General features: G+C 45.4%; 1 protein-coding gene across 2 annotated transcripts in view; it reads right to left on the minus strand.

The window, feature by feature from the left end:
* PLCB1 (phospholipase C beta 1) overlaps positions 1-23538 on the minus strand; it is a 472399-nt gene extending 448861 nt beyond the window's left edge. Inside the window, exon 1 of one of the 2 annotated variants that reach the window (XM_079969662.1) lies at positions 23150-23538. In XM_079969662.1, coding sequence (XP_079825788.1) covers positions 23150-23248 — 99 coding nt within the window. In that variant the 5' untranslated portion in view covers positions 23249-23538. The remainder of the gene's footprint in view (positions 1-23149) is intronic. The other variant, XM_079969663.1, reaches the window with a different exon arrangement.
* Between the last annotated feature and the right edge of the window lie 2902 nt (positions 23539-26440).

A 26440-nucleotide genomic window follows, 5' to 3' on the forward strand; every position in this document is an offset into this window, starting at 1 on the left:
CGTCTTGCGAGGTACCACTGTATATTGGGCCACTCCTGGGTCACTACCTCCTTTTTCAGTGGGACAGCCAGGCCCAGCCAGGGGTGATGGTTGGGGTTTATTATGATTAATTATGGAGGGGGAGGGAGGAACAAGAGGTATGCCGAAAGAAGGGGTTTCCCCAGCTCTCTCACACTAATGACTGGATAATTTGCATGAACGTGTTTGGCTAAGTATCTATTTCCAAGCCTCCGGTTTCTAAGAAGCTGCAGCCTGAACCATTTATATTGCAAAAGACAGAGGATGAAGGCAGATGGCAATTGGGTTTGCCAGGTCCCGCAGAGTGCTGTTTGTACATGGTCTGCTTCATGTAAGCACTCCAAGTACAACCTGACAAGTGAAGCAACGGGGAATTGGCATGCATGACATGTGCAGTTTCCCAGCGCCTCTCACTCTGCGGTTTTGGACAACTGGCTCCTCCCAAGCACTGCTGGCGTCTGTTTTTCCAAGCAGAACATGTTGCAACAAATGCAAGGACTTTCCTCGAGGCTTAAGGTTCCCTGCATCCCCCTCCTCCACATGCAAAACACTTTTCACGTGCACTAATCCGGGTTGGAGAGGTGATGCATGAATCATCCCTAACGTTGCGGCTAAGTTATTAAATTATTTCCTTGACATCCAAGTTGTCCTAGATTTCTTCTTCTGGTCTCAGCTTTGTTAGTTATTTAGTTAACAAAACGTATTTCACCTTTTGCAAACATTTCTGTTATGGTGTGAAACAGTAGCACTGCTAAGCAGCCGATGGCAGGAAGGTGCTTCAACTAACGTACCCCAGTATACTTCCTCTGGCCAGTTCTGCTTCTGGTTGCTGCTCTGAGAGGGGCCTCTTCCCCAGTCTCAGGTGTCAACATTCCTTCTTGTGGTTGCTTAGCAACAGTGACTTACTGCCCTTAGCAATGGTGCGGCCTACTGAGCCCCAAAGCAGTAGTGTTGTTATTATTCTTCAATTTGATTTATACACCACTCTTTATTTTGTTCTGTGAGCCACCCTGAGACCTCTGGGTCTAGGGAGGTATAAAAATTCAATAAATAATAATAATATTGAAAGGTCTCAGGGCAGTTAAAAACGTTAAAAACATATTTTACAGAGCATAATCGTAAAATAATAAAGCAAAGCCTAGTAATATAATAGTAGTAGTAGTAATTATTATTATTATTATTATTATTATTATTATTATTATTATTAAAAACCGCTATAACAGCCCCCACCTCACACACATCTTTAACAGGCCATAGATTATTTAACAGCTGAAGGCCTAGGTAAAGAAGAATGTTTTGCCTAGAGCCTAAAGACATGTTAGGATACCTCTCAAGTGACAAGTCACTACAGCACCAAGCAAGTCTCTCTGGGGAGAGCATTTCACAAATGGGGAGCCACCACAGAAAAGGCTATGCCCATATTTTGTGCTCTAGCTTTCATCAGGAATACCTGATTTGACTCCCCCCCTTTTTTTTCTTTTTTTCTTTTAAAGCAAAGGGTCTGGGAGCTCTGCTCACCTTAGCCCCCTCATATTCCTACCCATTCTACCCAACTGTTAGTATCCATTATCTTGAGAAGCCTGGGTTCCTAAACCCATGTTTGCTTGATTAAAACCAGTGCTGGTTTTTTTTCCCTAGAAAAAGAGGTGCCAGAATTCACCATGAACACCTCCCTTGCTCGCTTATAACGGCAATGGCGCCCACCTGAGAGGAGCCAGAATTGAGTTCCGGCAAATTCTGCCCCAAAACAAGCCCTGATTAAAACACACACTCTGTTTCCCCTTCAGCGTGGCTTACTCATTTCAGAGCCCTATATTTTTTGGGGTGGAGTGGGGGAAGCATTTTAATATGGCCTCATTTGTCAGAGACAGCAGGTGGGGAAGCGTTGGACAAACCCTCCGTTCTCCCCTGCAAATGTCCTCAACCTCACAGTTTGATTAAAAAAGGAATTACCAAGCTGAGAAGCTCAATGCCCTGCCCTCAGTATTACCAGAATACATGGGGCACGGAGAGCCACTCTCTGAACACATTGACTTCTAGGCTAATTCATTTACTACTTGTAAGCAAACGGGGAGAAATTACATGGGACAAAGCAGGGAGAACTTCCTAGAAGTCATGATATTTCGAAACACGTTCATTCACTTACTCAGCTGTTCTGCATAACCAACCTAAAATACTTTCCTCCACCCCAATACTTTTTCCTTACCTATTCTAGCATGAAAACAATTCCAGAATAGGTAAAGGTAAAGGACCCCTGGACAGTTAAGTCCAATCAAAGGCGACTATGGGGTGCAGTGCTCATCTTGCTTTCAGGCCAAGGGAGCCAGCATTTGTCCGCAGACAGTTTTTCCGGGTCATGTGGCCAGCAGGACTAAACCACTTCTGGTGAAACAGACCACCATGACAGAAACCAGAGTGCATGGAAAGGCTGTTTGCCTTCCTGCCACAGTGGTGCCTATTTATCTACTTGCACTGGCATGCTTTTGAACTGCTAGGTTGGCAGGAGCTGGGACAGAGCAATGGGAGCTCACCCCGTCGTGGGGATTCGAACCGCCGACCTTCTGACTGGCAAGCCCAAGAGGCTGAGTGGTTTAGACTACAGCACCACCCGCGTCCCTGTACATACAGAACACAAGTTAGCAGAATGCAAGTTTGGCTTTAAACAAGATCATCAAGGCACTTGATGGAACTTGATAAAGAAGGAGAGGAAAACCAATCCTATGGCTCTACCTTCAGAGCAGCAAGTTTTCACTATCCAATAGGTGTGAGGGAGTGGGGAGACATTATCGCAAGTACCAATCCCATTATTAAGTATTTGCGCAAATTCCACTTACAGAACTAATTGAATTGGCCTCCTGGGTGAGCACTGGGAGTTGTAACATGTCCACAGGGATGTTCTCATGTGCTAATCAATGGAACAAGGTGTTAACACAACAACAATATGTTACCATAATGTGGTGCTTCGGCATCCCAGGAGGTCGACTATTAGCAGGAAGTTTTAACTTTAAAAACGTGTTTGGCCAACTGCAGTTGAAAAGGTACAGTGGTGCCTCGCAAGACGAAATTAATCCGTTCCGTGAGGCTCTTCGTATAGCGGCTTTTTCGTCTTGCGAAGCAAGCCCATTGACAGTTTAGCGGATTAGCGCTATTAGCGGTTTAGCGGCTTTTAGCGATCAACTGTTAAGCGGCTTATCAGCAGATCAGCTGATAAGTGGCTTAGCGGCTTAGGAAAAGGGGGGAAAAGGGGGGGGAACCCGCAGGAACTCGCAAGACATTTTCGTCTTGCGAAGCAAGCCCATAGGGAAATTCATTTTGCGAAGCGCCTCCAAAACGGAAAACCCTTTCGTCTAGCGGGTTTTCTGTCTTGCGAGGCATTCGTCTTGCGGGGCACCACTGTATTGTGTGAGAGGCTACAAGGCATGAATTTTCCATCGTGAACACCCTGGTCTGCTTAATATATGAGAAAAAATGCCCGGTTCTCACTAAAAGTGGCATAGTTCCAGGTGAACTGCACCGCTTCACAGCGTGTAAGAAATGCCCCTTGTGGAAAAAAACCTCTCCTCTCCTTTAAGATCTAGCACATGAGGAAGAAAGGCCCTGGCATTCTCCCCTGATGTGCTAGTTTGGCCAAAGGAAGTTTCTTTTGCATGGAGAAGCATTCCATCATGTCAGACTCACTCCCACTTACCGTCTAAAGCAGTACCACCCAGACGCTTCCTCCGGGGAATCTTGGCCACAGCACTACTTGTTGGAAACTGGCAGACACTTTACCCTATAAATTCTAGTATACTAGTATATTAGAATAGTTCTAAGCATGTACAGTTATATACAGTGGTACCTCGGGTTAAGTACTTAATTTATTCCGGAGGTCCGTTCTTAACCTGAAACTGTTCTTAACCTGAAGCACCACTTTAGCTAATGGGGCCTCCTGCTGCTGCCGCGCCGCCGGAGCACAATTTCTGTTCTCATCCTGAAGCAAAGTTCTTAACCCAAGGTACTATTTCTGGGTTATCGGAGTCTCTAACCTGAAGCATATGTAACCTGAAGCGTATGTAACCTGAGGTACCACTGTACATGCAATCACACTTTTATAATGCAGACGCTACATGGATATTGAAATGTGAGAATTCCAACCCTTAAGCTACAGGAATCATCTACAGTGGTACCTTGGTTCTCAAATTTAATCCATTCCAGAAGTCTGTTCCAAAACCAAAGCATTCCAAAACCAAGATGGGCTTTCCCATAGAAAGTAATGCAAAATGGATTAATCTGTTCCAGACTTTTAAAAACAACCGCTAAAACAGCAATTTAACATGAATTTTACGTACTATCTAACAAGACCATTGATCCGTAAAATGAAAGCAATAAACAATGTCACTGCAGTCAATAAACAATAAACTGCAGTCAATCAATCAATCAGTCAGTAGCTGAACTGGGTTCCACACAGTCACAAAAACAAAACAAAAAGCCGCAAACAAAAATGCAAAATAAATAGCAAAAACAGACAGACCTCAGTGTAACACTCAAAACGGAAGTATGGCACTCAAATCAGAAGTGTGGCACTCAAAACAGAAGTGTAACACTCAAATCGTCAGTGTAACTCTCAAAACGGAAGTGTGGCACTCAAATCGGAAGCATAACACTCAAAATGGAGCACAGTTAGCTTCCAAAAAAAGTTCGCAAACCAGAACACTTACTTCCAGGTTTGCAGCATTTGGGTTCCAAGTTGTTTGAGTTCGAAGGCATTTGAGAACCAAGGTACCACTGTATTCAACTTTTCAAATCAACTCAACAGCTTCAGCCTAAATGCCTTTTGGCTGAACCTATGCTGTTCATCCTCAGGTACTTGAGGATCCCAATGACCCAGTCACCTCTAAAACGGAACTAATATCTAATCCTTAACGTCCATTAACTTACATCTGCACTGTTGGATTCGTTGTTGGTGCAGTAGATATTGTTGCTACAGTATTAAATTTTGTGCTCTCTATTAAAGTGCACTAAGGAACTGACGGGACTTATTACTGAAGGCATTTAGGGGGGAATCTCGGTCTTATTTCAACCACAGTCAAATTTTTCAGCTCTTCGTTTGTTATATTTTAAACATGAAAGCAGCTTATTGGAAGGGGGTGGTGAAGAAGCAAGTACTTCCTGGCACAAATCCACCTCATCGATCTTCGTTCCTGAATTTACAGCCACTATAATTTGTGCTATCTTCATGCATCTACCAAAGCGTTGCAAAACACACACATATTTAGAGGCAAGTCACTGCAGCCTTCAGTGTTCTTCCTCCAATTCCAAAAACATTTCCAGGAATGCTAAAGACCACAAGCATACAATCTCTATTTGACTTTTGCTGCTTTTTGCTCTATTTTGTGATTACAGATTATTTTATTATTATTTTATAATGCTGTGAGCCATCTTGTGAACCCTTTTGGTGATGGGGCATGGCCAAAAATACAGCAAGTAAGTAAATTTCAAGCGGGTGCAACGCAATCATAGGTGGGAGAGCATGGTCAGCTTCTCACTTCCTAGCAAAAATGCACAAAGTCACATTGGAATTTTTGTATTGGCCACAGATCCCATTTATTACACTTCTGTTCCATCTTTTGTCCAAGAAGCTTGAGGTGGCATGCAGTGGTACCTCGGGTGACATACGCTTCAGGTTACATACGCTTCAGGTTACACACTCCACTAAGCCAGAAATAGTGCTTCAGGATAAGAACTTTGCTTCAGGATAAGAACAGAAATCGGGCTCTGGCGGCATGACGGCAGCAGGAGGCCTCATTGGCTAAAGTGGTGCTTCAGGTTAAGAAAAGTTTCAGGTTAAGTACGGTCCTCTGGAACGAATTAAGTACTTAACCTGAGGTACCACTGTACAGTGGTGCCTCGCAAGACGAAAAGAATCCATTCTGTGAGTCTCTTCGTCTAGCGGTTTTTTCGTCTTGCGAAGCAAGCCCATTGACGGATTAGCGGATTAGCGCTATTAGCGGTTTAGCGGCTTTTAGCGGCTTTTAGCGGCTTATCGGCTTAGCGGATAAGCGGCTTAGTGGCTTAAAAAAAGGGGGGAAGGGGAAAAAACCCGCAGGAACTCGCAAGACATTTTCGTCTTGTGAAGCAAGCCCATAGGAAATTCGTTTTGCGAAGCATCTCCAAAACAGAAAACTCTTTCGTCTAGCGAGTTTTCCGTCTTGCGAGGCATTCGTCTTGCGGGGCACCACTGTACATGATTCTCCTCTATTTTATCCCCACAACACCCCTGTGAGGTAGGTTAAGCTGAGAGACAGTAACTGACTCAAGATCACCCAGCGACTTTAAGCATATAAGAAGAGCACTGCTGGATCAGGTCCAGGTTCCTGTTCTCAACTATGGGACCTGAGAAGACCTGACTAAATGGGGATGTGAGCCTTGTTCTTTCAGATCCAAGTCCAACATTTTAATTCCAACATCAGAAGATGACTTCTTTCCAGATGCCAACCGTTCCTCATTAACAAGGTGGTGGTGGTTTCAAGCACACCTCTTATGGCTGCATTTAGATAAGAGTTCAGCTCTCATTTCACCAGCTAGAGTTTCATAAAAGTCCATTACAAAGCACACCAAGACAGACGCTTCTCAAATTCCTGCTGTCACCTAACCAAAATTACAACTGAGCCTTGAAATACATACGTCTGGAGATTAAAGAGCATTGAGCAAGCAGCTATTCAAAACCTGTGCACCCAAAGTACAGTGAAAAGAGACGGCAAGAAGAGTCAATGTCTCTATTCCCTAAAGCCCCCAGTCCCAAAGTACAGGTGTGCTTAACTCCACACAGATGATTTACATATTTGCAGAAAGCACCTGCTTACCTAGGGAAAGATTGAATTTTAAGTGATATGCCTTTTTGACAGATATAATCAAAACACACTCAAACCCATCCAACACCACCTGGGGCAAGCATTTGACCTACAAATTCTCATCTCCCTCGCTGATGCCTGACTAGCTTGGGACATATCATTTACTCATGCTGCATTTTATCCCTCATTGGGCAGTTTCCACTTGAGAAGCCAATGCCACTTAGCAAATCCAAATTGTAATAAGATGGTTGTTTAAGAGAACTCCCAGGAGGACTTCAAATATCCTTAAAAGTCACCTAGTGCACTTCCGAAAGAATTTTGGCTTGTTCTCAAGAGTAGCAGGCTAACCAATTACGTAAGACTCTGGACACAAACACACCCGCTAGAGCTGGGCAATGTACTGGTAAATTGTCTGAAACTGGTACAGCATTCAGATCGCGATACCAGCTTCAGACATTTTGAGCTGGAAATACATCATGGTGGCTGCAGATCTGTGATGTATTCCCAGCTCACATTGCCTGCAAACGGCAAAGGCGCAGGCAGACAAAGTGTGGTGGCCCAGGAATCGGATTCAGAGGCTGAATCTGAGGAATCCCAGCCTGCGCAGGAGTCCCCACCTCCAGGGCCGGCTAAACCGGGGCAGGGGCTTGAACCTGAAGGGCCCTCACCTGTGCTGAGTCTGCTCTGGCTCCTGAGGTGATGGAGGACCCATTGCCTGCAGGTGCTCCACTCTCAGCCCCGTCAGAGCAAACTGAGGTTGTCTCTGGGTCCGGTAAGCCTCCAGCCTCTCCTGAGCTGCAGAGGCTCAGGGCAGAGAGGCAGAGGGAACTAAGTTCCCGCAGGAGGCGTGCTCGCCTCCAGGCCAGGAGAGGCGAGTCACCAGAGGATTGGGGCCACCCTATGCCTCAGAGGAGATAAAGGCCAGCCTGCCCAGTCCCAGGTTGCGGGAGCAACATTGTTGGTTACCTGTTCCTGCCGGCACCCTGTCCTGCTTTCTGCCAGAGTTCCTGACCACCCCTGACTCCCTGCCTTGGACCCTGCTTCAGCCTCAGACCAGACACGGACCACGCCGCATGGTAACTGCCCCAGGACCAACACACAAAGTCTGAGAAGCCTCTACGGAGTTACATTGCCCAGCTTCAGAGGCGTAGCATGGGGGGCACAATTTTGAAAGGAGGTGCAAACAGGCACTCCCATAGCAGGCTCCTTCATCGGATCCTGGCTCCGCGCTGCATCTAGCCTAGCACAGTTCTGCTCCCAGGTCAGGCCTGACCTGGGGGAGGAGGGAAGGAGAAGAGTGGGCAAGAGCTTCCCTGCCCCTCTCCTACCCTGGACTGTGGCATGCAAGAGGACACCCTCAGCATCCCTTCCGTGGGCAGCACGGGGATATGCTCCACTGCTACCCAGCCCAACTGAGCTGGAAAGCTATTGGGGCTTTCCCAGCAGTGATGTATGGAAGTGAGAGCTGGACCATAAAGAAGGCTGATCGCTAAATAATTGATGCTTTTGAATTATGGTGCTGGAGGAAACTCTTGAGAGTCCCATGGACTGCAAGAAGATCAAACCTCTCCATTCTGAAGGAAATCAGCCCTGAGTGCTCACTGGAAGGACAGATCCTGAAGCTAAGGCTCCAATACTTTGGCCACCTCATGAGAAGAGAAGACTCCCTGGAAAACTCCCTGATGTTGGGTAAGATGGAGGGTACAAGGAGAAGGGGACGACAGAGGACGAGATGGTTGGACAGTGTTGTCAAGCTACCAGCATGAGTTTGACCAAACTGTGGGAGGCAGTGGAAGACAGAAGTGCCTGGCGTGCTCTGGTCCATGGGGTCACGAAGAGTCGGACACGACTAAACGACTAAACAACAACAACGGAAGGGCTGGACGATGTATCTTGGCTGCTGCTTCTTCCCCTAAGGTGCAGAGGAAGAGGCAACTGAGATACATTCCAGACATTGTTATAGATCAGAATATTGTGGTATTTAGCTGCTGATATATCACAATGTTGAAAACCAGCCCCAACACCTGCCCATTGTTGTGAGGACTTTTGTCACATGTTGGGCCTCTGCTGCCATTTTCAGGAATGCAGGAGAAATAGAAGTGGCTACAGGATAAGACCTGGGTCCACCTAAGCAGATCCACCAGCACAGAGTAGCCCCCACTTTAAGCCACAAATTTGCTGGGCCCTCTGCCCTTGTTATGGCTGCCCTGATCTAATGAAGAACAGTGCCACACGTGCACAGTACTTTTTGTAAAGAATCTACTTCCCTACTGGAAAATCTCCCATTGGAACTCAAGTTCAAGGGCACCGCCCAGAACCACATGCTAGCTTCTACCAGATGACTGTTAATGAGAGAGGCATGTACTGGGAAAACAGCCCATGTCCATATTGACAACTGACACCAGCTCAGCTCAAAACCAAGTCTTTTTTTAGGTTAAGAATCAGTGGCCTCATCTGTTAAAGTCTCACTTAACACACCACTCTTGAGATGTAAGGGTTAGAAAGCTAACAGAGGGCATCCTCAACATTGCATTGACATGATTAGGGAAGAGAGGGAAGGAAAGCAAAGTGGGAAATTCTTTTTAATATATAAAGCAGTTGTTTATTGAATTTATATCCCAAAGGAGCCCAAAGATACAGAATGAAATAATGCAATATGCTTTCAATCCTTGGTGCGAGATATAAAATGAATGAGTCTTCTAGAAGTATTTTGATGCTGGAAAAATATTAAATTGTCAGAAATTCTCAACCTCAATTAACAAACCTTTTGTACTTGAAGAGTAGACTGAATTGTAAGAAGCTGTGTACATACATACGTACAGAAGTGTGTGAATATATTTGTATGATACACTATGTACTACTATGAACATTATTAGCAATCCTATTCATATGCTTATTGTTATTAAAAAAGACATGAATATGGAAACTATACTAGAAATTGTGAAAGCGGTATCAAGGCACTCAGTTTCCATTCTGTCCAACCTGAGCAAATGTAGGAAATGCTCAAGCTGAACAGGATGAGGGAACAAATGTATCATTACGTTTGCATTGTGCGAAGTATGGGTACAGCTTCCATGTTGAAAACATTGAAATCAGCTGTCAGGACTTGTAAGTGCCACAACTAAATGTGCTTGGGGAGTTGGGAGGGGGGTATTTCATTAACAACACCCCCTGATATTTTCCATTTCTAAGCCTGGAACACTGAGGACATTCAATACCCTCTCAACTCCAGGTGAGTAAAGCTTTGGTCTGTCCAAATCATTATGTAAAACCACAGCTTTTTAAAAGCTGTATAGGGAAGGAATTTTCCTCAGATCAAATTATCTATTGACCTACATTTAATCTGCTGCATTTGCATAATACCAGTGGTTCAACTCGCTTGCTTATGTCACCAGGAGTCATTCGCCCTAACCTTCTGCATTCCTTGTGGCATCTCTGACCTGGTTTCCAGTAGTGGCTCTGTGGTCACTCTGTCGCCCTGCATCAATTTGCAAGATGGCTAGTGAACTGCGTGAGTCTACGTACACCAATTTATTTTTATTTCTTTTCATTTGCCCTGTCCAAATCTACTTTACTCTTCCTCATCAAGAAAATAACTCTCAAGGCAGCTTGTCCTATTGACCACCAGGATTTTGCAATGATCTGCTGCTGCTGCTGCAGGCAGACAGCTGCCCTTTGAAAAGATGACTAAAACAAATGCTCACAAGGTGTATATTAAACAAAGAAAACCAAAGGAGCCTGCAGCAAAATGTTGCAGCACAGGCTGCTCCTGTTCAGAGTTCTAACCAGTCAAACCCTCTCTTCTAGGATCTCCCACTCCATTTCCAATCCACTGGTTAAAATAACAAAAACACTCAGCATTCTGCGGTTTTTGAGCGTGCTCAGTCTGAAGTGGTGAACAGACTGGGGGGGCGGGGACAGTCCCTCATTAGAGTTTCTCTCCTAACAATTTTTTTTGTATTTCTGTAAACCTTGGGGTTTCTCAGAGTCTGCCTACGGAACCATCTATGCACATGTTTAGGCTAAATCAGGAGTCAGACTTGGAGAACAAGTTTGCTGTTCTCATATAGCAGGCATAGGCAAACTTGGCCCTCCAAATGTTTTGGGACTACAACTCCCATCATCCCTAGCGAACAGGACCAGTGGTCAGGAATGATGGGAGTTGTAGTCCCAAAACATCTGGAGGGCCGAGTTTGCCTATGCCTGTCATATAAGGTAAAGGGACCCCTGACCATTAGGTCCAGTCGTGGCCGACTCTGAGGCTGCGGCGCTCATCTTGCTTTATTGGCCGAGGGAGCCGGCATACAGCTTCCAGGTCATGTGGCCAGCATGACTAAGCCGCTTCTGGCGAACCAGAGCAGTGCACGGAAACGCCGTTTACCTTCCCGCCGGAGCAGTACCTATTTATCTACTTGCACTTTGACGTGCTTTCGAACTGCTAGGTTGGCAGGAGCCAGAGACCAAGCAACGGGAGCTCCATCGCGGGGATTCGAACCGCCGACCTTCTGATCGGCAAGTCCTAGGCTCTGTGGTTTAACCCACAGCGCCATAGGATGCTAATAATAGGAGCTCTGCTGGGAAAAGAGATGATGCAAAACTATCACAGATCTAATATAGTTTACATTGCAACTGAAAACAAGCTTCCCTTTCTTCCCTTTAAATGCACTGCATTGTCGAGCTTATTGTAGGTGTTTTGAGTAGAGGCAGGTTTATTTAAGGCTGTCAGGCATTTGAGGAGTATAGAAACCCTTTTCTGCCACACTAGCATCTTTTAAAAGGAGATGAAAGTGTTTCATCTTTCCCTTAACCCTGATGTAACGAGGTGTCTCCCTACTGTAGTGGCTCAGTAGCAACTGAAATGCACTCCACACCTGGCAAGAGGCACTTTTATCCATTCTGACTTCACTTTTTCAAGCTTTAAGCTCTGGCTCTGAACACAGATTCTGAGGCGGGCACTGGCATCAATACTATTGGCACGTCTGCTAGTTTTCTGACCAGCACAAAGTCACAGTCGCTTGCACAGAACACCGTGCTTGATCAGTTCATGCAGCATTTCAGTTTGTGTCAATCAAAATTTTAAAGAAGCAAGGGCTACGTCAGAACTCTAAATTACAACAAAAGAGCAGGATGGGCCCATTTTATACGGTTGGGGTGAGGGATCAGAATGTGTTCAACTGGCTCAAACCAGGAATCCTTGATGTTAAAGTTTAAAACATTCCCCTCTTGCCTCTACCTCAAACTTCTGCAAAATCCTCTTCTGAAGTACTGGGTGCAAACCTTCTGTTACTGTTCAACTTCCCAAGTAACTTTGACTTCTTTGCCGGGCCTGGGCCTCCAACCAAAGAACAATGCATGGAACAGCCCAACAGTAACCTCTTTCTATCCAAGGTTTTGTTTTGTTTTTTACATTCTGCCCAGCATACTCCTTCAGAAGGGCACTTAAGAAAAAGATGTATCTGGGCTGAAATACACTTTGTCCTACAAGATTTGCACTACATGCTAATTTCACAGCACCAATGGTAGCATTTACTTCTCGATTTTACCTCCATGGAAACCTTACTAGACATCAGTGTTAGAAACTCAAGACATACCTAGGTGCCAAATGGCCCCTTAAACCCAAGTTTACAGTTTAAGGAAATGGAATGTCTAGTTGCCATTTGGGGGCAAGATGGTTCTAAAGTCTTATTTTTCAAACGATCAATTGATTGTGATTGATTATCAGTTAAACATGTGGCTAGTTGAGATGACAAGCTTAAGCTTTGAGAACTTAAGGAAGAAAAGTCACTTTATCCAGGGACAATCCATGAATGGTAGTGTAACTGGGGCCTGCCAAGAAGGGATCCTTGCAGCCCATGGTGCCATCAGCCAGCTCCCTACCTCTGACCTCAGCACAGCTTACAGGAAAAAGGTCCCAGGTTCGGTTTTTGACATCTCCATATTTTTTACAACTAACTCATTCATTTTTCCTGTTAACTCTGTCACCATCTTTTCATTTTCGTCAATTTTCATTCCCATCCCATCCAGTTTTTGGTCCGTACTCCTAGCATTTTCATTCATCTCTTTCTTCATTTCTAAGATGTCTCTTTTCAATCCCAAAATTAATTCTTTCATATATTTCATATTTATATCTGAATCAACAGTTGAATTTCTTCTGCTAGGATTGGTAACAGAACTTAATGTCACTGTATTTGCTGATTTCTTATTTATATTGGACATATCAAACCTAGTTTTATAAGTTCAGTGATTGTTTTAGCAAATTAAATTGATAAACCAATTATATGGTTCAGTTTCACCTCTTACTATCCTAGTGGTAATAATCTGGCAATCTGACAGTGAGAGTAGAATTGGGCTGGATGGATCAACGCTAGAATTAATCTGGAGGGACCATGGCTCAGCAGTCAGGCACACGCAGAAGGTCTCAGGTTCAGACCCTTGGCTTCTTGGGCCTGCAAAACGGAGCTGTTCCGCCAGGCCTTTGGTCAGGGCATTGTCTGAACCCTCTCCTTTTACAAGACCTTGCATATAAGTGGCCTCTCTAACTCTTCTCACTGGCTCATACAAATAGCTGAGTCTGGTGAGGACTTAAGGTTCCCAACCCATATAGTTATACAGTGGTACCTCAGGTTAAGAACTTAATTTGTTCTGGAGGTCCGTTCTTAACCTGAGGTACCACTTTAGCTGATGGGGCCTCCTGCTGCCGCTGCGCCACCACCTGAAGCAAAGTTCTTAACGCGAGGTACTATTTCTGGGTTAGCGGAGTCTGTAACCTGAAGCATCCGTAACCTGAAGCGCCTGTAACCCGAGGTACCACTGTAGTTATAATTTGTGGGTAGCCATCTGATCTTAATTTGATTTTAATCCAATTTTAAGCTGTATTTCAGTCGATTGCTGATTTTTATGTCTTAATCTATTATAGATTTTGATGTGAGCCACCCTGAGCCCGGTTCTGGCTGGGGAGGGCAGGATATAAATAAAAAAATCATTATTATTATTCTTGTTGTTATTCTCAAATGCAGAATTTTAGGGAGCAGGTGCTGAGAAGGACCTTTGCCCAAAACTTTAGCAAGCTGCTGCTGCTAGCTAGCTAGAGTGGACAATACATTGGGTTAGAGATGAATCAGTGGTCCAGCTCAGCATATAGCAGCTGTATAGGTTCATAAGAAAAGCAAGGCATAGTCGAGATATTCAGATCCCTTGAAACTGAAAATGTAACACATGTTCTTTCTGCACAGCACTGCTATTCATGGCAGTATTTAATTCCGAACAGGCAAGCTGCACTCTGAGCAACATCGCCTTTTCATGCCATTTTCAGGAAATCGGCAAGGAACATTTCTCATGTCGCATAATGGCTTTTCGTGTCGCCTTCTCTCCACCAGAACAGTGCTGTAGTAATATGTGGGAGACTGTGCCCTCTTGTTAACAGATGGAGCGAGCAGCTAGCTACATACAACCAACTCCTATGCACTGCCACTTCAGCTCTTTTCCCTGGTGGGACACAGCTCCACACGGAGACGGGAAGAGAGTGAAAGCAACTCTGGCTGTGGAGGAAAAGCACAGGGTCATGTTTAAGTTGTTGCTGTTGTTTAGTCGTTTAGTCGTGTCTGACTCTTCATGACCCCGTGGACCAGAGCATGCCAGGCACTCCTGTCTTCCACTGCCTCCCACAGTTTGGTCAAACTCATGCTGGTAGCTTCGAGAACACTATCCAACCATCTCGTCCTCTGTTGTCCCCTTCTCCTTGTGCCCTCCATCTTTCCCAACATCAGGGTCTTTTCCAGGGAGTCTTCTCTTCTCATGAGGTGGCCAAAGTATTGGAGCCTCAGCTTCAGGATCTGTCCTTCCAGTGAGCACTCAGGGCTGATTTCCTTCAGAATGGATAGGTTTGTTCTTCTTGCAATCCATAGGACTCTCAAGAGTCTCCTCCAGCACCATAATTCAAAAGCATCAATTCTTTAGCGATCAGCCTTTTTGATGGTCCAGCTCTCACTTCCATACATCACTACTGGGAAAACCGTAGCTTTTACTATATGGACCTTTGTTGGCAAGGTGATGTCTCTACTTTTTAAGATGCTGTCTAGGTTTGTCATTGCTTTAAGGGGAGGCTAAACCCCATCAGGGCACAACTTTGCAACAGAAGTCTAGGGCCTCACTCTGCAGAATGAGCAGGAGGTCCCCCAAAAACATTAGGGCCAGCTTACCACATTGCAAAAGTAAGCATAGGAGCCAACTCCTAAGGGCTGAGGTCCCTTCACCAACCCATAAAATATTTTAGGGGGTCGCCCCCCCCCAAGTTGATGAACATTGCCATTCAAATGGTGTGTGTGCTCCATGTCTTGTGGTTGATTGTGCAAGGCAGTGGTTACCTGGGCTCCCCAGTACTGTATTGAAGTGAACTAACACATGTTATCATCTAAAGGAAGGGGGAGCTATTTTAAGAAAATTAAGGGGCAAGTGGGGCTTGTCAACCAGGGAAGGTAGCCCATCTAGGAGAAGGAAGACTCTGCGCCTAAACTCCTGCTGCCTTGAAGGATATCTTGGACTACTGCATTGAGCTCTACATGGGGCTACCTTTGAAGGTGACCCAGAAACTGCTATTAATCCAGAATGCGGCAGCTAGACTGATGACTGGGAGTGGCCGCCAGGACCATATAACACCTGTCCTGAGAGATCAGCATTGGCTCCCAGTACATTTCTGAGCACAGTTCAAAGTGCTGGTGCTGACCTTTAAAGCCCTAAATGGCCTCAGTCCTGTATACCTGAAGGAGCGTCTCCACCCCCATTGTTCAGCCCGGACACTGAGATCCAGTGCCGAGGGCCTTCTGGCAATTCCCTCATTGTGAGAAGTGAGGTTACAGGGAACCAGACAGAGGGCCTTCTCGGTAGTGGCGCCCACCTTGTGGAATACCCTCCCATCAGATGTCAAGGAAATAAGCAGCTATCCTGTTTTTTAAAAGACATCTGAAGGCAGCCCTGTTTAGGGAAGTTTTTAATATTTAATGCTGTCTTGTTTTTAACACTCGATTGGGAGCCGCCCAGAGTGGCTGGGGAAACTCAGCCAGATGTGCGGGGTATAAATAATAAATTATTATTATAAATTATCATCATTATTATTATCTTTAGGAGAAGAAAAAGCTAAGGAGGGTACCAAGGTATGGAAAGCCGGTGAGCAGTGACCAGAGTCAGCTCTCTAAAATCTCAGGTAAAGGATTTGTCCAGACCTGCTGTTTGCGAAGCCTTTTGAACTGAGCCTTGGACCTTTGGCATACAAGGGGGCTGCACTGAAAATGCAGGGTAGAAACAAGATAAGATAAAAAAAAAAAAAACATGCATGCTACAACTGAGCTATGGCTTTCCTACAGCCAACTAGGTGCAGAGGATTCTCTAACAGGCACATTTGAAATTGATCATAGGACCCACTCCCTCCCTCTCACTCTCAGGATCTACCAAGATCAGCCAAGTGCAAAATCCTTTTTGCCCTTTGGATGGGATCAGGCCCCAAGGAGGCATCGGCAAGGCTACAATACTATCCCACTTACTCCAGTGAACTTTGTGGGAATTGTTTCTAAGTAAACAGTGTTACTAAACAATGCATAAAATTGTGCTGCAAACACGGCTTATCACTCGGTAGGGCGATGAGGGCTTTGAGCGCATTAGCAGTGGCTTATTCAAGCACAGCAATTAGTCAATTTATATTTATTCAGCTGGGATTTGTGCTTGCACTATTAAGAATAAACTTTAAAGTAGCTTTTTTTCCTTTTTTTTAAAAAAGGTATTGCTGCGTCCTGCACTAACAAAAGCAGGGGTCAGCAACCTTTTTCAGCCATGGGTCAGTCCACCATCCCTCAGACCATGTGGTGGGCTGGACTATATTTTGGAAAAAAATATGAATGAATTCCTATGCCCCACAAATAACCCAGAGATGCATTTTAAATAAAAGCACACATTCTACTCATGTAAAAACATGCTGATTCCCAGACCGTCCGCAGGCCAGATTGAGAAGGCGATTGGGCTGCATCCGGCCCCCGGGACTTAGATTGCCTACCCCTGAACTAAAGCTTCCAAAGACAGCCTCATGTAAAGGGCATTTAGCCTTTCCCAATAGCAAAGGTTCTCCAAAGGTGCTATAAAGGGATTACATCCCAAAATGTTGTCTCATTTCAGTTTTGCATCTTACCTGGGCAGCTCAGGAGTAGTTAAAGGTTACATTTTTTGCCAGCTGAGCTCACAACTTTCCCAGAACCTGCCCATTAATCAGATGGGATTATCCCTCACACATTCCTATTCTGCTTTGGAAGCACTTAAGCTGCAGTGGCATGGCAAGGATACTTTCCATCCTGCTTTGGTGTACCTGCTTCTGCTGTTCATCAACTTGAAATCTGAAGGCTGGATCAACAGCCAGATGTAGAGGGGTGGGGAAAGAGGGGCAAGCATACACTGGGGGGTGGCAGAGATTGGCATGAAGGATCCTATACAGTGTTTTATCTGCATTGGACTTTAATACAACTTTGGACTGAACAGACATTAGAATCCAGACATGTCTCACATCTGGATTACAACAGATCCAGTGGGCCCAGTTTGATATAGCTCCCAAAAGATTTTCCACATCACAGGATATGCACTCTAGAGTGTTATAGACTCAGATACATAAGCTAGGCGCCAAATGGCTCCTTAAACCAAGGTTGCAGTTGCCAAAAGGGAATGTCTAGTTGCCGTTTTCTAAACCACTGAGCCACTTGGGCTTGCTGATCAGAAGGTCGGCAGTTCGAATCCCCATGACAGGGTGAGCTCTGTCCCAGCTTCTGCCAACCTAGCAGTTCGAAAGCACACCAGTGCAAGTAGATAAATAGGTACCGCTCCAGCGGGAAGGTAAGCAGCGTTTCCATGCGCTCTGGTTTCCGTCACGGTGTTCTGTTGTGCCAGAAGCAGTTTAGTTCATGCTGGTCACATGACCTGGAAAGCTGTCTGTGGACAAAAGCCAGCTCCCTCGGCCTGAAAGCGAGGTGAGCGCTGCAATCCTATAGTCGCTTTTGACTGGACTATCCAGGGGTCCTTTACCTTTAAGGCAGCTCTAGTCTTATTTTTCAAATGATGGACTGAATGTAATAGATGCTCAGTTAAACATCTGGCTAGTTCAGATGACAACCTTGAGCTAGGTTAAGAACTAAAGGGGGGAGGACTTAAGCGGCAGCTGAGTAGTAGTTAAAGTAGTTAAGGGGGAAGGGAATTACTGGATCCAGGGACTGTCCACATATATATTGGTCTATTTTTCTTAATGGTGACTGCTCCTGCTCAGGGTGTACAGAAAAAGCATTTTGGCTCCTGAAATTCATTCTGATTGTGCAGATAAAATATAACAAGATAGAATTCTACAGGATGTGTTGCTAGTGTGTGAAAACAGTCAAGATCCAATGATTTCCATGCATGCACCCCCAGGTGGTGGAGATGTCAGGTGCCAGGATGGCACTCAGACATCTTTACTTGGGCCGCCCAATAATTATTAAATTATTATTATTGGTCGCAAGTGGTCAACAGCCAGGTGCAAAATGCGCCTGGCACCTGGCTAATTTCAAACGCTGCAAACACAACACCAATATGTTGTCTCTTGGTACTAAGGGCCAGACTAGGAAAGCCAGAGAGATCTGCAATTGAATCTTCCAATGTATTTTATTTGGGTTGAAGTTGCAGAATAGTGGGATTTAAAATTTGCATACAAACCACTCTATTAGGTGTTGCTATTAGAGCACTTTCAAGAAAGAGTTTACAGTGGCACCTCAGGTTACATATGCTTCAGGTTACAGACTCCGCTAACCCAGAAATAGTGCTTCAGGTTAAGAACTTTGCTTCAGGATGAGAACAGAAATCATGCTCCGGCGGTGCGGCAGCAGCGGGATGCCCCATTAACTAAAGTGGTGCTTCAGGTTAAGAACAGTTTCAGGTTAAGAACAGACCTCCGGAACGAATTAAGTACTTAACCCGAGGTACCTCTGTATTGTGGACTTAGTGACTGCTTGTGCGTGCAAGTTTTGCGTGTTGTCACCTGCATCCCAATGCCACCTTGTATTATTTTCCCATTTGATCCAGATTCCATGGAAAAGTTCAAATAAAATCTCAGAAACAGTAAATCCAGATTAAAGGGAGGGAGGGGAAAATGGGACAGCATTTTGATGAGAAAGACAATAAAGAAACCCAAGCATCACCGAGTTCACAGCAACCTGCTGTGTGAAAGCACCCTCAGCCACATAGGGCAAAAATAGGACAAGATTTGTTTCCACTGTTTCCACAGTTCATAGTAGCTACAGGATATTGAATGGGAGTGGAGGAGAGAGAGAAAGGAATTAAACTGTCCCCACCTGTCCCCCATAGCCTCTTTAGGAACAGACATCAGATCTGATCACAGAACTGTCACATCTAGTTGGCCTTAAGATTAGAACGAGAGACACGCTACATACACTGGTTGGTTTTATTTATTTGTGACCTTAGGGCTAACTGTGGTTCCAGTTCCCAGGACCAGTTCTATACAAAGCTCTTTAACTTTCAGAGAGGTCAGAGTTTGTTCATTGCTGTTCGAAGCATAGCAACACTTCCAGGACTTGACATAAACACACAGCTTTTACACCGCTTGATGTTGATGCCAAGAGCATAGACAGAACGAGAGGAGGTAATTTCAGGCATGGTCTTTTAAACCCTCTTTTCAAAGAACACGTCGTCTGTGACCTGCCTGACATATCTGAAGCCAGCACTGATGGAACAGCTGCCTGCAAGCATTTTGAAAACTCGGCCACAGAAGACGCTGATCTAACTTTACCCGCAAGTGCTCCCGCAGTTTGTCGCAGCTGCTATTAGTGACACAGATTACTTAGGACATTGTTGCACATATAGAAAAGGAGGTCAGTGGTCACTGGTTTGTCTAGCTCAATATCGCTACACTGACTGGCAACAGCTTCCCAAGTTTTCAGATATTCCCCCCTTGCGGTGTCAGGGAATGGACAAGGCAGATGCTCTAACACTGAACTGCAGCCATTCTCCAAATCAGTTGGTATAACCAAGGGCACCTTCACTATTTGGGGTTGGACTAGATGACCTGCGTTGTTCCTTCCAACTCTACAATTGTTTGATTTAATGAGAGGTGCCTGCCTTGTAATCCTGTTCTTTGCCTCCCTTTGGTATCCAATGCATGAGCACTGGTTTTTCCTTAGTGAAGGAACTGCAGAAATGTCTTTGATCCTGACTTCTACCAAAACATGTCTTCATTGCACCATATTGCCAGTTTTTAACCAATGCGCTGCATTTGCTCCTCTGACTCTATACACCAAAAAGCCAACATGTGTTCAGAAATGCTTGGCACCTCATTTTGTCTCTGCTGCCTTCCAGATGTTTAGGACAACTCCCATCATCCTTGACCATGCTGGCTGGGGATGATGAGAGCTGGAAGTCCAACAACATCAGGAGGCTGCTGCAGACCAGAAGAGAAATTCTTGTAATTAAATCCATCAAGACCTGGCTGGGCAACTTAAAACCAACAATCTTATCCCCTTTAAAGCAACATTTCAATAGCAGCCGAGTTAATTGTACCGCAACCCAATTATACACTAGATGGGCACTGACATGCATTCCTTCCTCACTAGGAGGAAGAGAATTGCTCTTAAACATCTTCCTCATGAAAAGTTGTGTCTTCTGAACCCATAAAGTGGATTATAAATGCACTGTTTCACAGGTCACCAGCAATTCTGCTCAGAATCCAGATCTTGCAGCGTTTCTGATAAGCTGTCCTCAGCCAGTTGCTTGTTTGGGCATCTAAGCATTTAATTTTTAAGGCTTATTGAAATGCCAGCTCTCCCTCAATTCAGTTTGCTACACTTAAATACCCGTTAGGGTCACAAACAAGTCCCATATCCTCCCCAGTTGAAAGGGCTTATCAGTGCTAAAGCCCCAACGGAAACACTTTTTATCTTAAGCTGTTTAACCACTGCCTGTGCCTGACTGCTCCATTAGACTATATGTAGACATCAAGACCAGAGATATGGAAATAAAGCACAATTGGAACTGCCACTCTTCATTTAAAAAAACAAGCTTCAGCTTCACAGCATCTTTCCTTCTATATGAGAAAAAATATTTTTGCTATTCCTGCATCCAGCAAAGCCCACTCCAACTAGTGTCCACTGTAATAGGAAATGAGAAACAAAAATAACATTTTTGCAACGCAACCAACTTAAATTCAGGTAGAAGTGGAAAGAACTTTTCTTTCTTTTTCTGCTTTAGGATCTCCACTTACAAATCCAAATTCTGAAGCTGTAGCACAGGGGAAATCCAAGTTCAAGAGTGAGCACAGCGAGGAATAAACCAAGCCAGCTTCTGTATAAAGCGATGCACAGAGAAGTCTTGTTAGCAATTATGTTAGCAAATTAGTTTTCCAGGTTTCATGTTTTTATTTTTTGATGGCCAAGCACTCAGGGATGTGAGCCCCCACCTGCCGTGATACAGTCTAGGTGCAGGTGGAATACCTGTGAGAACAAGACCACAGTGTACTCTTGCCTGTTCCTATGCCTATCAAAACAAGGGTCACGCCAGAAGGGGGAAGAGGTGTCACTTTGTAAATAACTGCTTGTTACTTGAGCCAGTGATGCTCTCACCACATGCGCCAATCTCTACCCTCAACACTAACAAAGCCAGAAGGTAAGGTGCAAAAACACCATGCCCCATAACAAAACAACTTCACTTTATAACCTTTACCTTAAAAGGCAAATTGAGGAATGCAACGGTAATAAAGAAGCAAAGATAAACTAGATTCTAAATACGAACTGTAGTGTCAAACCTATTACCACCTTCTCTCTATGCCTCCGATGTCCTCAGTTATCTGTTTTAGAGTGCAAGCTTTCTGGGCAACGAAGTTCTTCCTACTTTTGCCTATGCAACTCTAACACTCAATTTACCAATGTCACTGTATGCACCCATAATAAGTAGTTATATGACAGCAAAAACTATGAGGACCTGAGAAATTGAGTGAAGACTAGCTTACAGAGAGGTTTCTGCATCTAAACAGGGCACTAAAGAGTGAAAAAAAATCATATTTTTAAGGAAAAGATCAAGTAGAAAACTTTCTTTAAAAAATAATAATATCCAGTTCCAAGTTCCAAGTTCCACTTAGAAACATGGCAGGGGGATGGACCAGACACTACAATCCTATTATTATTTTCCCTTCAAAAACTCTCTCTCTGTGTGTATGCACACTAGGCTATGCACATACCCACAAAAGCTGTGCCCATTTCTTCTCAACACAAGCACCAAACTGCTTGTCTAAATCCACATCAATGCATTTGAGTTGCTTGTTGCCAAGGGTAACTCGTTGGGAACCAATGCTCTTCCAATGTTTCACCAGAGAAAAATCAGACCAGCTCCACATTCCTGCTTCTCTCCCAACTTTAAGGCTGGCAGCACCTTCACTCGCCCATCCCACCCACTCACAGGACCCTGCATTTGTCAGGATACTTCGCAACCCATGCAACAGCATTTTGGCTTCTTCATCTCCATGCCATCCATCCATCCATCCTTTCGGAAAAAGAAATGGCACAACCTAATCCCAACTCTGTCTCCACCACTCCACTTTATAGAGATTTCTGTTTTTTCCCAGAAGCACCAGCAATGGACAATACATAGGGAGAACTGCCAGATCCCTAGTCAAGCCCACTGGTACAAATTCCATTCATGCCCACCTCCCTTGCCTGTCTCTCAAGAGCAAGTCTTTCCCAGCCCTATGCACCTTTGGCTGGACTGGCTCACACTTGGAATCGTCGGCATGCAAAGCACTGAATCGTAGAAACATAGATTTGTAGAGTTGGAAGGGACGGCGTGTGTCCTCTGTTCCAACCCGTTGGCGTGCAAGGAGCATGCACAACATGGGGCTCGAACCCACGACGCTAAGATCAAGCGTCTCCTGCTCTACCGACCGAGCTACCCCAGCATGTATTCTGCTCCGGAGCTAGGGCCACTTGGGAAACCCCCGCGTGCCCAGAAGCAGCTGAAATTTGATCCAATCCCCGATTATGCGTCTCAGCAGAGCCCATCTCAGACACGTGTTTGTGTGTGACCCAGCCACCGAGCCAGATGAGCACCGCGCGCCCTCGGCGAGGCACCATCCCGCACATGTGGCGAGCCCCCCGGCCGATGCGCTCTGGCCGTTGCGTAATTACGCGTAGCGTTTCCCCCTTCCACCCCGGCACACTCCATCCATCAAGGTGAGCGGGGAGAGGGAGCGGGGAAGGTCGGGCAAAGGGCGGCCGAGGCGGCGCGCTCCGCAAACTTACATCGTCCCACTTGACGAAGACGGTGCCTTTCTTGAGGCTGGCCGAGACGCGGACCGGCTGCAGTTGGAGAGCGTGCACCCCTGGCTGTGCCCCGGCCATTGGCAGCAGCACATCGAGGCTTCCCAGCGGAGGAAAATGGGAGAGAGAGAGGGCAGGCAGGCAGGCGGAGGAGGAGGAGGAGATGGCAGCCGGGAAAAGCCAGAGCCTGCCGGGATCGCTTGCCTTGCCGGTGGTGAGGAGGAGGAGAGCAGCAGCAGCAGCGCTGCAAAACGCTGCTCGCCAAAGGCAGGGCGAGCCGCACGCGCGCCTACAGCAACGAGCCACCCATTCCGCGGCACATCCTATATAGCGAGCGAGAGACGGAGAGAGGCGCGCGCGCGCGCATACACACACACACTCCCCCCACACACTGGCTCTTCCCGCTGCTCATGCAAATGCTGCTGCCGCCCTCTCCTTCCTTTCCCGGCTGACTCGTCCCCCAACTTTTCTCCGCGCTCAGGGAGCCTGCGGGAAAAGGAGGCAGGAGGGCAGCGCCATCTGCGGGCCCTCGGCGCTGCCTCAGCTAAGGGCGAGCAACCTCTCCGCACCGCTTTATTATTATTTGTTGAATTTATTGAATACCGCCCTATAGCCGGAGGTCTCAGGGCGGTTCACAGAATAAAACCAACATATAAAACTACAGTATAGATAACCAAAATAAAAACAACCAAATAACCCCAAACCACATTTTAAAAGGGCATAGGGAATTAAGATTGCCGGAAGAAATATCAACAACCTCAGATATGCAGATGACACAACCTTGATGGCAGAAAGCGAGGAGGAATTAAACAACCTTTTAATGAGGGTGAAAGAGGAGAGCACAAAATATGGTCTGAAGCTCAACATCAAAAAAACGAAGATCATGGCCACTGGTCCCATCACCTCCTGGCAAATAGAAGGGGAAGAAATGGAGGCAGTGAGAGATTTTACTTTCTTGGGCTCCATGATCACTGCAGATGGTGACAGCAGCTACAAAATTAAACGATGCCTGCTTCTTGGGAGAAAAGCAATGACAAACCTAGACAGCATCTTAAAAAGCAGAGACATCACCTTGCCAACAAAGATCCGTATAGTTAAAGCTATGGTTTTCCCAGTAGTGATGTATGGAAGTAAGAGCTGGACCATAAAGAAGGCTGGTTGCCAAAGAATTGATGCTTTTGAATTATGGTGCTGGAGAAGACTCTTGAGAGTCCCATGGACTGCAAGAAGATCAAACCTATCTATTCTGAAGGAAATCAGCCCTGAGTGCTCACTGGAAGGACAGATTGTGAAGCTGAGGCTCCAATACTTTGGCCACCTCATGAGAATAGAAGACTCCCTGGAAAAGACCCTGATGTTGGGAAAGATGGTGGGCACAAGGAGAAGGGGACGACAGAGGACAAGATGGTTGGACTATGTTCTCGAAGCTACCAGCATGAGTTTGACCAAACTGCGGGAGGCAGTGGAAGACAGAAGTGCCTGGCGTGCTCTGGTCCATGGGGTCACAAAGAGTTGGACATGACTAAACGACTAAACAACAACAACAACATAAAACTACAATATAGATAACCAAAGTAAAAACAACAACCCAATAACCCCAAACCACATTTTAAAAGGGCATAGGATGCTTTAAAGATTAGCATTGTTTGGAATGGACCAGTGGCTCCTGAATAGAGGAAAGAGCTGCTGGCCTTAGCTTGGGGTCCTGCCCTGTGGTTCATTTCCAAGCTGGTTGAATAATGGGGGATACATTGTGCTCCTTCTGGGGTAGTTTTGCTTTCTTTCTGAAGACTTGCAAATCTGTTGTGTGTGTTTTTGGCAGTGGATCATATGAGCCAGGGAATGGGATACCGACATAACCATTTTGTGAGTTATAATACTTCCCCCACCCACCCAGCTTTAATAATCCTACACATGAGGTTTGTAGGTTACCAAAAAAGAAAAGTAAAGAAAAGTCTCTGCCCCAGAAGAACTTACAAACTGAAATAGGTAATGAGGGAAAACAGCAGAGGGGTGGAGTGGAGGGAAGCAGCAAGTGTGGGGTTTGGTTATAGGCAGGGCCGGATTTGGATGAGGAGAGGCTCTAGGCTACTCCCCTTGTGAGGCCCCTCCTCCTCCCCCACCCTCACAACTAGAAGAAAATGGAAGAGTGTTATAAACAAAACTGAGTGAAACCAAGGATGATGACAGGTATTTAAAATTCTGCAATTCACAATGTATCCTCTATTATTATTGTTAAATACCATGGTGATTTTTAAAAATGCATAAAATTAATACTGAAAATTAATACTGAAAAACTTTTGCAATAACTGAACTTTGTAAGCAACTAAGTACAGGTTTATTAGCTGGTTGAATTTGTATACATTTGCATATGATTTTTAAAAAAGAGTTCCAATTTCAGAATATTCATTTATCTGATTTGTAGATGCAGCATAATAATTTCACAGCAGGAAGTTTGAAAGTCTGTCTCTCCGTCTCTTGTGTGCGTATGAAGTGGAAGCAATATTATTCGAAGTTGGCATGTCCACCTGTTGCCTTTCCAAATACTTGTATTAAGTAATAGCTAAAGAGATTGGTTTTCAGCCAGTGTGTCATGGCACCCTAGGGTGACCTGAGGAACGTTCAGGGGTGACCCAGTGGGGGGACCATCCTTTCATTAATTTGCAGCCTGTATCCTCCTGCATTCTGGTGTAGTGGTTAAGAGTTGTGGACTCGTAATCTGGTGTACCGGGTTCGCTTCCCTGCTCCTCCACATGCGGCTGCTGGGTGACCTTGGGCCAGTCACACTTCTCTGAAGTCTCTCAGCCCCACTCACCTCACAAAGTGTTTGTTGTGGGGGAAGAAGGGAAAGGAGAATGTTAGCCGCTTTGAGACTCCTTCGGGTAGTGATAAAGCGGGATATCAAATCCAAACTCTTCTTCTTCTTCTTTCTCTCCAAGGAATATTCTGAAGAATTGGTGGCTTTAACTTGCAGCCCATTATCTTCCTGCACCTCTCTGTCTCTGTCTCCCTCTCATTTGCCCATCACCATTGGGCAAATGGTGGTATATACCAGCCTTGGCCAAGCGGGTACTCTCCAGAGTCTTTGGACTACAAATCCCATCGGTCACAGCATTGGTGGAGGCTGCTGAGAGTTTTAGTCCAAAACCTCTTAAGGGCACCAGTTGGGGAAGGCTGGTGGAGAGCTCTGGAGAAGTGGAATTCGCTGAAAGGAATAAAACAAACAGCTGGAAGACAGCGTGGGCACAGCCAGGGAGAGCTTAAAAGGGACAA

This window comes from Podarcis cretensis, assembly GCF_951804945.1.
Source record: "Podarcis cretensis genome assembly, chromosome: 3".
Classification (NCBI taxonomy): domain Eukaryota; kingdom Metazoa; phylum Chordata; class Lepidosauria; order Squamata; family Lacertidae; genus Podarcis; species Podarcis cretensis.